Genomic DNA, 14,867 nt, shown 5'->3' with positions numbered 1-14,867 from the left:
AGGATGTCATAAAAACATGCTGGAACTGTCAAAACAAGTACCCTTCACTGAATTTGCTATTAGAGTGGTAATTCATAGATGAAGTCTTTGTGACAAAGTTTTAGTTCAAAACTGCAATAAGGAGAAAGAAAAGGGCTCCTCCTCAGAAAGTAACAATATTTTCCAGTCATTTTCAAAAATGTGCCCAGAGCTACAGCAAGTCATGCAACCCACTATCAGGAATAATAAGTAAATTAATAAGGATGGATTCAGGACAAGCAATGGCCACAAGGTATTTGTAGGAATTAAACACTTCATCCTGTTTCTTACAAGCTGCTTTCACACAATGTCTATTTTGGTAGGATTAGCTCTGGATAGGGGAGAACTACAAGTTATTTTTTGTTTGTTTCGGCTGGTGGAGGGTGGATTTTTTTTTCCCAAGTTGCAAAGCAGATGGAGAAATCGTAATATTAGAAACCTGACATTTTGCACTCATTCCTGCTTGCATAACCATGTATTTTATACCAAATGGGATTCCTTTGATGATTATGATTATCTTCTGTTTTGTGTGATTTTACTTAAATATTTTTCCTATACTCTTAAGATCTAACATCAGGCAAAACACAAGAGCACCATCAAAGCTGTACGGCACACTTAATTTGTAACGATTTTTTAATATCTCCCTCTGTTCTGCTTACTTTTTTTCAGAGTAACAAGGAAGTTTCAAAGTCAATGCATAAAAGTTTTAAAACATATGCCAGCTAAAGATAGTCATCTGATCTTTTCGCATGTAGGCATTGCACTTTCTCAGAAAAACCAACAGAACTTACCCTCATCTGTAGGGTTGAACCCACAGATATCACAGATACATCGAACCCACTTATTCATCTCCTCCTCGCTGTCTGCTACCAAATAGAAAACTCTGTCTATAGTGTTGATATCAAAAATATAACTGTTTTCAAACTCTTTTTTGTTGAACGTTAATCCAGCATCCACTTGTTGACACAAATTTAAGTCAATAATACGGATAGGCTTCTTGGCATGGTCATTTTTGTAGTATTCCAGTACATCTGGATCTCCTGTTAAACGGCCGCTGCGAAGCACAAACCATCTCCTCTTCCATGCCTGAAAATTGGGGGAGAGAAAAAAAAAAAAAAGAGAAAAATTAGAAGGAGGAAATCATACTTCAAGACTGTTACCTTTTGGGTATGGTTTCAAGTTGGGTTGAATTGATTAACAATAAGTAGTTCAATTAGTTCTAATAGATTACACACCAGTTACCTACATTTAACACAATCTGTTTACGTACTGTTACAGCAGTGAACTAGAGGATTACTGCATTTGTATTTTAAAGTTTATTTCTTCTGTATTTGAGCTTTGTTTTTAAGAAGGGGACATATAATTAAATCACTGTTTACACAATGAGAAAGGATTAATCCAATAAAGAAAAAAAGGGAGAGGGGGACCAGGAGAGGGAAAAAAGCACACACAAAAAACTTCTGAAGGAAGTCGTCGATGAAGGCACGGGGAAGACAAAATAGAATAGATCTTTAAGTACTCCATAGTGTCTTGTTTTCAGTATCTGCTGCTTCAGGCTAATGCATTATACTCTGAACTTTCCAATGACACTCAATGATAGCAACTTGCATTTAAAGAATAACGCATTGTGAGACAATGCTCACATAGTACACTCGCCTCAATGTTAGGGGAACTCTGCACTCAGAACCTCACAGTATTTCTACAATAGTACTTCTTACAGAAAAAGAGCTACATTATTATTTTGGAAACAGTTAAGAGAGATGGGGATGGAGAAAATGACCAAATGTTACAGTTTTACCACATAAAACAGTCTCTGTGGAAGGTACATTCACAGAAGAAATACATTTCACAATCTGACAGCGTGCTTGCTATACCAGCCTTCCTGACGCTGTAGATACAAAGAAGCTGGTGCAGGAGAAAAGCACAACTACAATGCCTCATCTTCCAACTAATCCTCAGCTGCCTTTCATTCCCACGGGCCTCTGTCACCTGGCATAATTCTCACCAAAGATGCTAACTCAAACCAAGAAACCAAGGCTTGCATACAACTGTCCTGGCATTACCAAGAGTATCTTTATTGCCCCATTTAGCTGCATTTTGGTTCCCCAGCTCTACCAGCAATACAGCATTCTGAACTATAAGCTTCTTTATATGCACAAGCACCAGGATAATGGGCACTAGAAAAAACCAGACGTACTGCCATTGCCCACTGGAAGAGCTGCACTGCATTCACAGTTAGAAATATGAAAGTAGAGCCTGGACACAGTTGGGAGCCATCACTGTTTCGTCCATTTGTTTTGATGCTTTTCAGCAAAGTTGGAGACCAAGGCAAATCAATGAAGTAGCCAAACCATTGTGCATTACACTGCAGACTCACATCATGCCCCAAGACACCCCATTTAAAACCTCTTCAGGATATTCAAATAAGGTTGCCAGCAAGTCCTTTGGAATGACAAAAAAAAAAAAAAACCAAAAAAAAAACCAACAGAAGAAATTCAAAAATCAACCAAACAAAACACGTAAGCAAGTTCTCCTTTTGGCCAGCCCTGGCTGTGTGCTAACCAAGGAAAGGGATGAAATCAACCATCAAGGATGGTCCCAGAAGAGGTCAAGATATGTGATATCCTTTACACACTGGGACGCAGTGTTGACAACACGAGTTTCTTACTGTGTATCAGGAAAAGATTCAGACCCATTTTCGTGAGGCACAAGAGTGTTTCCATCTCGTTTTTATGTTGCTGTTACCTTCAAACTAGTGGAGGGAGGGCAAAACAGACAAAGAACTGCACTGCCATCTTCCAGCTCCGAATCAGTGCCTTCAGCTTTGCACTAAAGACTCACAAAACCCTCATCGTCAAGTGGGCATGCCTTTTTTGGGTATCAAGCTTAGGAAGCTATTATGAAAAGGTAATACAGAAAACAGGAGAAAGGGAAAAATGCCAGACAGCTTAATTAAGGCTTGTGATCCATTCTCCAACTACCAAGCTTCTAGAAGTTATTTAAGATAACTTTTATACTTTATAGAAAAACTATATTTATTGTAATTGTGAATACAGCATCTGCCTGTAAATGCCAAACTGTGTGAATCAAGTCAATGTCTCAAGCAACTATTTCCATGGTAGCAGTTAGGTTTAACTGGGCGAACAGTAAAACACAGAACCAGAAGATGTATCAGATGAACCCCCTTCAATTTAGATTTCAAATGAGAGCATCTTCTAGTAGCAGAGCTGATAAGCACTGTTTAACAGCGGCCTAAAAACACTGGCAAACTTTGTTTTGTTTCCTGTTTCCAAATCAAGTGACAACTTAGATGCTGGGATAACAGGAAACTTCGGAGGCTCTCTCTCTCTCCAGACAAGGTCGATCACAGATAACTGTTATGAACCAAACTGCAAAACTCTGCCGCTTACAGAAAGTAGCTTTATCTTTAACCTCAGCCTTCAGTCATTCAGATGAAATTTTCAAACCTTAAGTCAGGAGGAAACAAGATTAGAGATACAAGAGGGACAAGAGCAAATGAGAAGCACAGTGCATTTTGTCTCACAATTTGTGTAACAAAAAAACCAAACAAACCAACAAACCAACTCTGAAGCAACCAAGCATGCCTCCTCTGTAAGTTTATTTCTACTACTGTGTTAAGGAGTGAAAGGTTCTTAGCAATCCTGACAATCTCTGTTGAGCATTAATGAGTAAATAGGACTCTTAAAAATTCAGAATAATCAACCAGCTAAACAGAATTTGCTTTCAGCTCTTCGAGCTACAAAATAGCAACTATAAAGTACTGAAAACGTTGAATTCAGCCTACTAGCACCTGCTACTATTTTTGAAGAGTTTTCACACAGTGCATATGTGAGTGTTTATTTCAGTCATATAATGAGTCACACTCACTGAAACTGGCACAGATTATATTCAAAAACAAAAGTAATTCCATAAACTACACACTAATAAGGCAGATACAAAGGTTCTCTGGATTACAGTACAAAGCACAATTTAGCAGCAGAATAAAGCTAAAAGCTAGACAAGCGAACTGACATCAGCACCCTTGCTAATCATAGTACAAAAGCGCCTCTATATTTTGTCAAAGTGCAAAATGAGCCCACATAAATCACTCTTTGTTATTTGAAAATATCTGGGATTCTTAAAGCTTGATCTATTTTTAACATTTCAGTATTTGTCATTGTAACGAAAGCTGTACACTGCCTCACTGAAGTACAGGCTACTGTGCTGTATGTGTAAGAGAGCTTCTTCAGTAATGGCTTTCCAAAAAGAAATCCCTAAAAGAGAGTGCACACGTGTGCAAATACGTATTTACACAAATGCAATATATATATATTTTTTTTTACCCCTTCAAGCATTCTAGTTTGAAAATTTTGCATTTTCTTTTACAGCGCATGTTACTATTTCTCATAATCACCAAAAAAGCTGCAATTGGTTTAAGTCACAGGAAAATTACAGGTACTAATTCTCTGTCACGTTACTGATGTTATCGGCCATACATTATCAAACACTGGTTGTCTGTGTTAAAAGTCAACTGCAGTAAGTTTGAGAAAACAAAAAAATAGCCAGTATGGTATTTAGACATTTTGTCCCAGTACCAATATCACTTAATTCTGGAAAGGTATTTGAACAAATAGAGAAAAGGTGCGGTTTTTTATTGAAAGATTTTTTTCATATCTATAAAATGTGTGTTATTAAAATAAATAGAGTTTTAAAAATACATTCCATAAATATACTAACACCTAGTTACAAAACACTGCATACAGATCAAAAACCTAATTCAGAAGTAAAATTGTTCCTTTTAAAAGTGGAGTATGGTGAGGGTCATGGGAATCAAGTTCACCAAAAGCCTGTGTAGGCTTTGTAAACTATTACAAAACAAGGTTTAAGGGGGTTTGTTGCTTTTGTTTCAGACTAAGAAAGCCCTTGTGTGCCTCTCAGCTTGTTTTCTCCTTTGAGCTGCAAAGCATATCAGCTGGCCTAACACAGGACACCAACACTCTTGCCAAACATTGTCCCGTTTGTATCATGAGACCATCGTATCATGAGACCATCATAACTATAGAAACAAGCTTGTTTGCTTGTTTTTGAGGTAGTCTAAAATGTGACAAGCTGCTCACCCACAGAGCGTCAAATGATCAAAGGAATAGAGGAATTCTGTATTTTTCACGCAGCCCTTCAAGTAGGTTACAAAGCAAAACCAAGAAATTCCCACAATTTCTTTTTCCACTCACATATAAGCAAACTGCCGATTTAAAAGCAAGTGAATCAGCTAAGAAATTGGCAAAAAGCATCATTTAGCAGTGTTGGGGTTTGGTTTGTTTGTTGGTTTTGTTTGTTTGTTTTTAAGACTGTAGCTAAACCTGCATGCAGTGCCCAGGATTTACAATCTGATCTCCTTACAAGAGGTATATCTGTTGAAGAAGTCATAGCTATACCTCCCTTAATCTTCACATTTATGGATTACATCTTTTTCTCCCATCATATATATTTGAGATGTACCTCATTCAGCTGCTGGCTGTAGTTCAAAGACGTAAGAAATAGGCGATGTATGTGTAAATGGAGAAGGAAAGCAAGGAGGAAGGGGCAGGAAAGAGTAGATAATTTACATTTAGAGTTTTAAAAAGGATTTGACCTTCCATTTTGATCTCCTCAAGCTGTTGCTCAAGAGGCCAAAATAATTACATTAAATGTTTAAATAAAAGCTTAGAAATATTAAACCAAGGACAACTTTTTTTCTGGTCAATTTTTTACAGCATTTGCTCTCACGTGGTCAAGTAACTCTGCTTACTGATAAATTGGTCAATTGTCCTTCTTTGGTTTGCTAAGTATTATTACTCATAATCCTCACATCACTTAAAGCTGATTTTCCTCTTCTAGCACATTTATCATCTTTTTTTTTTCTCTTGGGTAGCATCCAGTCAAAAAAACCCTCCAAAACTGCTGAGCACTGGCTGAACCAAAAAGGGTATCACTTACATCTCGCTCTATGAATATTGCTAATAAATCTTTCCCCTATGTATGACCAGTAGATGCAGGAATAAAATTACAAATCTCAGACCTTCCTTCTCATCTCTCAAGTGTGCAGACATTTGTGCTTAGGTTTTCATCTCCATACTCCACGGACAGTACTTTAAAAGGGCAGTATTTGGCATCCTCCTTTTCCAGGGAGTTCAGCTAAGACTTGGAAGAAAGAAGCAACTTACCCAGGGGCACAGGGAAGGATCCAAAAGAACACTTGATGTTTGTTTTACAAACACACGACAAAACATTTCCTTGCTCCAAAAGAACTTACGCAGTAAGTAAAAGACATGCAGAGCATGAACCAGAGAGAAGTAGAGAGGAAAAAAAAGACAGCCCAAGGTCAGTTCAGAATGCTTTTCTGGATATTTGCTTAAGTCCTGAACCTACCACTGAGGTCTTTTCAGTTGTCTGCTGATTTAATTTTCTTCATGCTTTTTGCTCCCATCTATTTAATTTATACTTCTCCCTTTACTTCTTTTCCAGTGCAAAGGTTAAACAATAGTGAAATTGCTACAGTCTTTGACAAACAACAGGAAGAAGGATCACAAACAGATGTTGATACATATTTATTCTCCTTTTTGCCTCCACATTTCTGGTGTCCAGGCATTCTGTTCATCTCAGGACACACACACCTCTGGCACAGCCTCACTGACTTGCATGTTAGACCCATGCTCTACATCCCATTAGAAGCTCGAATGAAATAAAAATAAGTCTTCCTTCACACTATGCTTTTTTTAAAATCCTGTTTGTGGTAGGCACAGACCAGTGACAACTGTCACTGACGAGCTTTGCCCCACAAGGCACGCATCTGGGAGGACTGCCGGGAAGGAGCCAAAGGAGGTCACGCTAGGTAACAGCACTTCAAGTACAGAACTTCGCTTTTTCTACTTGCTGCTCTTCTGGCTTGCAGAACTAACTCCAACATGGTGAAATTTCAAAATTTCAGCTGGTATTTTCCCAGAGAAATTAACACTTTATTTCTACATGGAAATAAACTCAGCAGTGTTTTTCAGAAAGTGTTTTCTTAAAATCTTTTAAAACTTTTTTTTTTTTTTAAAGGGACTATATTATGAGCACCAGAACTGAAGAACATGTAATTACTAGTTACTTTTGAAAACCACTGTCATAACACCTACTGGCAACTGCCTTCCTCTTCCCTAAAAATGATGCCCTTTTTTTTTTTTTTTTTAAATGTAAGACAGAACAACTAAACTGAGCACAAAAAAGCATGTTTAATGTCTTAATTCTAAGAGCATTTCCAAGAGATTTGACAATAGTCCAAACACGTTACTTTTAGTAGTGTTAAGTACCAAGAAGTATAACCAGATTGCTGGAAAATAAACAAATGTGATACAAGGAAAATATTGAATACATTACAACTTTCTTTAAATACTTAAGACTTGTTTTCCAGGAAGCACCATCTTTTCTCACTGAGCAAAATAAGGAAAAAACAGTCTCAGTGGAAGTTTCCACTCTCCTGGCCATCATCCTGATCATCTGTTCCGAATACACACAAGGCCAAAATTTCCTGTTTTCAAACTATTGTCACCATTTTCTAGTCTTGTGCTGTCGATTCTAACTTTAGCTTGTTAAATAAACAAAAGAAAACACTGAAAATACAGCAGAACAATACTTCCACACAGATTTACTGTGAGCACTGTTTCATAACTGACGTTTCAGCATGTGGATTAGTCTCCCAGTGTTACACCGTTAATTAAAGCGTCAAAAAAAGGCACAAAACACAATTCAGACAGTGTAGTACTAACTGTTGCTTGATTTTGTTAATCTAAAACTAAATTAATGTCTTCATAGTCCTCTCCATTTTGCATGGAGGTTCTTGTTTATTTTTTTTTTTAATTTATTTTTTCTTTAAAGAAAATGCCTATTCCCAATGTAATTGTGCAGCCAGGTCTGTATCATCTAATTCATTAAACTGATCCTTATTATGATTGGCAGCATCAGTCACTTCAACAAATACTTACTCTTCTGCAGTATGTCAGAGATTTTCTCATGGCAAGCACGAATTTCTCTCTGCCATACTCCCGCAGGCAGAGAATTATTATCATCTCTTCACCAAAGGAGAGCTGATTCAGAGATCTGTATGGAGCAATAAAGCAGGAGATCTGCAGCCCTCATTTCACCATCTCCAAGCTAGGACCAGTGACCAAATGATCCCTTTGTCTTCCTACATCATCTTGTCCACTTCTCATACCTATAAATATCCTGTCATTTCTGATCACCTGCAAACTTACTTTTTCACTCTAGTTGTTCTACTTCACACCACCCACCCTGCGTGGCCAAGACGTGTCTCCCTAACAGTCTTGCCAGCAGCATGTTCCCCACCACAAATATTAAGCTTTGCCGTCTCCTCTCACTGCTTTCTCAGCAATAAAAAGATAACACAGCATGACACCTGTCATAGCATGAGGAGAGGCAAATCTACTGCAGGTCCTTTACCCACGCATTCACATGGTGTTTGGTTTGTTGCCCTGTTTCTCAAAACATTTCCAAAATTGTGTCTTTTCCTCTCCAATCATAAGCACGTTCTGATCACCTTCCTCTCTAGTCATATCCATCCTCTTTAAAATAGTATGTCCAGGACAATCTCCCTTCTCTCATTCTAATCACATCATCCTCTATTTTAAAGTTTCCCATTTATCAACTTACTTTATTGAGTTTTGAGCCTCTTTTCCTACTTTTAGGCTTTTTCTTCTTAGCAAAGTCAATGCACTTATTTGACTCCCTCCCTCTTGCAAGCCACCTCCTATTGCTTTGCTCTACCACCTCTACCACTGATACCAGATTTGGTTCATTTTTTCTTCTCTCCCCCATCGCTCATCTTTCTGCAACTTCTGAAGGCTCCTTGAATCACTAAGCAAGGGCATGACACCTCCTTCCTTCAGATTCCTCTTAAAGATCAGCCAACAATCACCCAACCAAATTACAATTTGGCTTTGCATCAGATAGATTTATTTTAAAAAGTAATGGTTTTGTGCATTCATCAGACAAAGGTTTATTTGTGTTTGGTTTTTTTTAAAGTTGTTTCAGTCTTTTCATCAGCTCTTAATTAGAAGTCACTTCCCCCTACAAGTCTTAATCTAAGAAAGCAAAACATTCAGGGTAGGCTTTACCCTTTTTCTAAGAGTGTCTGTGCATTACTTATCACAAGGATTACTACAGTGCTGACAATACTCCCTTAGACAAACCAGAGAAGACACCAGCCGTGCTGCTTGACTCAAGTTCCACTATTGTGAGCTCATGGGTGTACATTGTGACAAGCTGCATGAGAGCAATGCACAGAAAAATAAAAAAATGTAGGATTTATAAAGACACAATAAATCCAAAGCTGAAAGGTCAAGCCTACACTCTATTGATACCAACAGCTGTGTTCCCACTAAAAGCTGAGGATTAAATATTTCACTATATATTTTTGTCTATTCAGTTCCCATTTCCTAGGAGGACAGTAATTTTGAAGTGGTGTTTGTAACAAGGTGTAAAAAATCCCCATTCTTCCAGATCACAAGCCTAGTACTTTTGGTAATATTTTGTGCAGATTCACAGGTTTGGTTTTTTTGGTTTTTTTTGTTTTTTTTCCTTTCTTCTCCTTCTTACTTGCCTGTGTAGATATCTATCTTCATCATCTGTGAAAGGCTTACACAAGGAAAAGTAAGAAAGCAGAACTATGTAAAAACATGCAATTTGTGACATTATTTTGGATCCTTTAAAGGATATTGCAGTTTCAACAAACATACAACACATGCTTCTCTGCTTCGTGTTTGGATCACTGAAGCGTGCTCATGCTGCGTACAAAATGGAGATTTCTACACACGACAGAGGCCAGGCATTCTTGCACACCATTTCTTAAACAAAATATTCACAGGCTTAAATACCGTGTTTCATACTCCCCATAAAAGAAAGGGGATTTGAGCTACAGGAGCAGCAGTTCCTCCAACTTCAATAGGGAATGATGAGTTAATAGGGATTTAGCAATGGATTAAGGAGGTTGGTGCAGAGATACCTCATAATTTCTACAAATTGCCTCTCAACTAACTAGCCTGGTTTAACCTACTAGTTGTACGCATAATGAAAGAAGCTCCTACACATCCATTAACACACATGGAAAAGTCTCCAAAGGAAATTCCAGACAATGTTTTAAATAATCCCTACAACTTAAGCTTAGGACATGTTGACACTCCGTCCTTATCCATTTCTTGTGAGAGCAAGGCTGCACATTAGCTGACATTTTTGCAAATCAAGTATCTGTAAGACCAAAGCAGGAGTCTCTTTTGTAAATAAATCAGCTACTATTACAGCAGTGAAGGGACCGATACTCACTCAAGTCACTTCACTCAGGCACCGTAAAGGGAAAGCTGAAGGAAATCTATTGTTCTGCCAAGGTACTACAGGGAGAATCAACACTGTACTTTTTTAAAAACGGTGAGGCATTGCAAGGAATCCCTTATTCTAGGAAAGAGGAACAACTAGGAACAGTATGCTCAGTGTTCACATTTTAGGATCAAAAATTATTAGCTTTTCCATTACAAATCATCAGATCTGCAATGTGCATGCACCAAGCATGCAGATATGGCAGCAAGAGCTGCTAAGAAAAGTAAAAGCTAAGGTAAAGTAAAAGCATTGTGTCTGATATATACATTCTCAGTTTACATGACTGAGAATATTTACCAACTAGGCTCAGCAGAGTTTTCTGAACAGAACCGACCTGAAGAACTTCAGAGAAAAAATTAATTTCAAAATAAACAAGCACAAAGTCATAATTCTTCACAAGACATTATGATACAAAAATAGCTTTTACTATGCTAATGAAATTGAGTTTCTATTATAATAAAAATATTGTTTTTCCAACACTGCAAACAATATACTTTTAGATTCAAATAACTCACTGGTAGTAACAAAGTGGTTACGAAATTTAAAAACCAGCTACATCACATACCCATAGCAAATTTAACTACATACCAGCATATGTGAAAATTAAGATGCTTCAATATAATTACTTTGATTAGCTTACAAAATGCTCCTCTTGCTCTCATCAACTCACAAAGTTTTCTACTGCTTCCTAGGCTGTAACAGTACCCTCATGCCATATATTATTAGGATCAACAGCTTCGTAGAATTTAACCACCACAACCATTAATTTATCTTTTTTCTCCCCATCAATCTTCTGAGCAATCTTCTGAATCAAAATTCATCCTGAAAACAAATCCTTCAAACGACGTTGCCTTACCACAAAGGCTGCGCTGCCACGCCGGAGCAACCTGAGCGCCAGGACCGAGCCCCAGCCAGCGTCTGCTGGCGGCAACTCGCTGCAAGCCTCCCTGTTGTCAAAACTGAAGTACTCACACTAGTGTTTTAACAGCCAAGAAATCACAGATGGTTCTTGAATAAGGCTACAAATATTAAGATAAACTAAGTGTTTTAGAGGGCTGTATTAACACACCTACGCACGCCCATGTATGCCTGTAACGTACTGAAGCGACACATCACAGAGCTTCCACTTGCACTTGGTAGCATAAAACTTCTGGGTTTTGTGTGTTAGTGATAGAAGTGAACAAAGAGACAGAGGTTTAGGCTCATACTTCAGAAACAGAATTTAACAAGTCAACTTGCAAATCAAAACAAAAGCTACACCTCTTTTTGAATAAAACAATATTTTTTCAAGCAAAAAGATAACATCCTTTAAGGAAGCCCCTGTTTACTTACTCCAATTCATTCTCCATACACCTAAGTTGTAAAGCAGAAAAACAAACAACATTGAGAACCGGTCTTTTCTAGTTTACCTCTTCAAGTCTTCAGAAAATTTAAGCAATGTCCTGGCCGTTTCTGTAGTTGTGTCTACCCCAAAATAAGCAAAGCTTTCTTTTTCCTGCCGGCTTCCCACCTCACTCTACACCACCCTATCCTCATAACCTTTGACCAACAGGAAGCAGACACAATGGACTGAAAATAACAGCAATTGTAAGATTTCGAATGATTTAATATGTGAGGGGTGGGCTTAAGATTTGAAAAACTTCCCTTGCTTTGGTTTTTCAACAGTTGCTTAAAATGTTTTATCTACAAAGACTTACAAGATTTTTTAGAGATCCTAGGTTGAACGAAGCTAAAAAGTGTGAAACACACTATTAAGAGTACAGAAGCACAAATTCTTGCATATGTTGACATTCTGCATTTAAGTCACAGCCATTACGCAATTATATACAATGAACTTAATTTTCCGACAGTGTAAACAATAGCAGTAGAAGTTTCTTACACCTTTATGTCTTTTTTTTCTTCCAACATTTTTATTTTTTTTCTGAGCTTTTAGATCAGTAATAGGTACAGCTATATGTCCCATAGAACAATATGACATTCTGGTAAGAAATTTAACCAGCAGTCCATTCAAACACCACAGTTAAAACTACTAAAACTTCATCATGTGGTGATGGGAAGTCACAGAACAATTTGCTAATACAAAAAGGACCTCTGCAAATTCTAAGTAGCTGAGGCGCACTTCGTGATGTAGAAGAAAGGGTCTTTATCTTCTCCTTACATAAAAGCACAAGCAATGACTCCACTGATATCTTACTTACCAGTAAAAAAATTAATGTGTTTTAAATTGTACTAACATGTTGGCATGAACACTTGAGGTGTTCATCACCCAGATTCCAAAGTCCAGATAGGCAATTAAAGCATTTCTTTTTATTAGCTTTAACTGTTTTTGTCTTGCACCCCAAGTACCAGCTGACTATTATTTTGCAAACCTGCAATCACGTCCCATCTCTGTCACCCCTCTCCAAAGCCCTCAGGTTCCTCCTTTGCGGTTACACCACAACGCAGGCAGCTCATGATGACACAAGCAGAACAAACTAACTCACAGAGAGACTCACCTCTTGTATACGAGCTACATTGTGTTTTCTGGAGAAGGGAAAGAATGTGGGGGGGATAAAGAGTCAGTGTCATTTTTACACAGACAAAAAAAAAAAAGATTACTAAATCAAAGATTCTTTCATAGTCACAAAAGCTGGTAACATTCTCTGCCTTGTAAACGTCACGCAAAATTTCAGGCTAGGAGTATTACCGTGGAATTGTTACAAGCATGCTGAAATGCAAGGTCATAATAACGTTCCAACATAACTTTGAGTACATTTGCTACCCCATGCACACACTTTATCAGGCATTCACTGTACCTCTATTGCACATTAAGCGCTGCTTGGCTTTAGAGGCATCTTAATCATGGAATTACACCAGAAATATTCTTTTCTTGGCAGAGGAAGCTCAGGCACTGCATTTCTGCAGGATAAGACTGGATCTAGCTTGTCAATGCAGTATTTCATTAAGGTCTGCAAGTTCTCAAAATAACTACAGAGAAGCCCCTCATGATATATTTCGGCACGGTATCCACAACAGCTTCCAAATAAAAGATGTCCGTATTGCACACGAGCAAGCTTTCGAGCATAGCAGCAGAAGCCGCCACGGACACGTAACAGCAGCTTGAAGCGCAAACAGTTCAACAAGGAGAATAAATATGAGGTTCTCTGTGAGCCTGCAGTTTAAGAGTCCCTTGAAACCATTTTGTCTGCTAATAGGATCCTCCTTTTCCCTTCCCCCATTTTAAGACACAACCTGATGCCATCACACCAAGGAATAACAGAGAAAGGATATCCTGCCTAGGTTTTCCATTATACAGATCAAATCATCAATCCAGAGAGGTCTTTGCTTACACATCGGGTAAAAAGAAGATGCTTCCAACTGATAAATCCTGAGAGGAAGCAAGGTTGGCTCCATGACTATTTTTAAGTAGTTAGCATTCACACAATGGCCTGAAATTAATGGCCAACCCCCAGGGTCCATGAAGCCTTCATATTGAAAAAAAAAAAAACAACAAAACTGAAAAGCAAAACCACAAAAAAACACCCAAAAACATAAGGAGCTAGCATATTGCAGGAGGGAGAGAAAACAAATGAACTAGAAGCTGGCAAACAGAATCATGCTTCTTCCTAGACTCACCTTGAAATAAGCTTGGATGCTTAGTTTAAGTGAAAAGATAAGAAGCTTTATGTCATTTTCTCTAAAAATGAAGCATTTCCTTCAACAATTGCTGGGAGAATCTTACTTCACAGCTCTTGTCATTGTAACTAATACTGTTTTGTCGTATGTATCATATGACAAAATGTGAATAAACACAAAAAAAATAAGAATATCTTTATGTAGCTGTATCATGAAAGAAGGAATTTGTTCCTCAGCCCTAATTTCCAAGGCCAGCTACCACAGCTGTGCTGCAGCTCCCAGCTGAACAGCTCCCTACATCTCGCCACCCAACAGACAAAGAACATTGAGTTTGCCAAACGGCCAGCGCTTCACATTTAGCTCAGTTAAAAGCATCCCACGTCTGAGGCTTCATCTAAGCACGATAAGAAAAGTCATACTTGGTGCATCTGGATAGATTATAAACAAAAACATCTTTGGTATCATCTAAGGAGAAATAATTTAAATGGCATCATTTCAACAGTAAACGCACTGAAAATGCAATCCTCGTGCCAGGCATCTCTTTGGATAAATAACAAGATGAGGCAAAAGGCCTTTTAAGATCATCTCTGTAATGCAGAAAATGCCCAGAAATTTGACATATTTTATATACCACCATTCATCTCCACCTTTTAGTGTTAAGAAGAGTTTCTTCTTATAAGCATTTATACTTTTTTAGATTTTTGTTGTTGTTGTTGTTCTTTTTAATAACAGCATCCTTCTGATGAGTAACTAAGAGAATCATGGAAAATAAAAATTGCCTAGAATTTCTGAGCTCATCACAAACTATTCCCCTCCTCCTCTGTGCA

At 37.9% G+C, this 14,867-nt stretch overlaps 1 protein-coding gene across 5 annotated transcripts in view; it reads right to left on the bottom strand.

The window, feature by feature from the left end:
• The window catches only part of GAB1 (GRB2 associated binding protein 1), a 102,384-nt gene that overhangs the window by 41,671 nt on the left and 45,846 nt on the right, over nucleotides 1-14,867 (bottom strand). For all 5 annotated transcript variants that reach the window (XM_086746536.1, XM_086746533.1, XM_086746535.1 and 2 more), the window contains exon 2: nucleotides 810-1,104. In XM_086746536.1, coding sequence (XP_086602662.1) covers nucleotides 810-1,104 — 295 coding nt within the window. The remainder of the gene's footprint in view (nucleotides 1-809; nucleotides 1,105-14,867) is intronic.

Source organism: Chlamydotis macqueenii, chromosome 4 (genome assembly GCF_036417535.1).
Source record: "Chlamydotis macqueenii isolate bChlMac1 chromosome 4, bChlMac1.mat, whole genome shotgun sequence".
NCBI lineage: Eukaryota > Metazoa > Chordata > Aves > Otidiformes > Otididae > Chlamydotis > Chlamydotis macqueenii.
The sequence above is the reverse complement of the archived record's forward strand: the minus strand, read 5'-3'. Positions and strand labels throughout refer to the sequence as shown.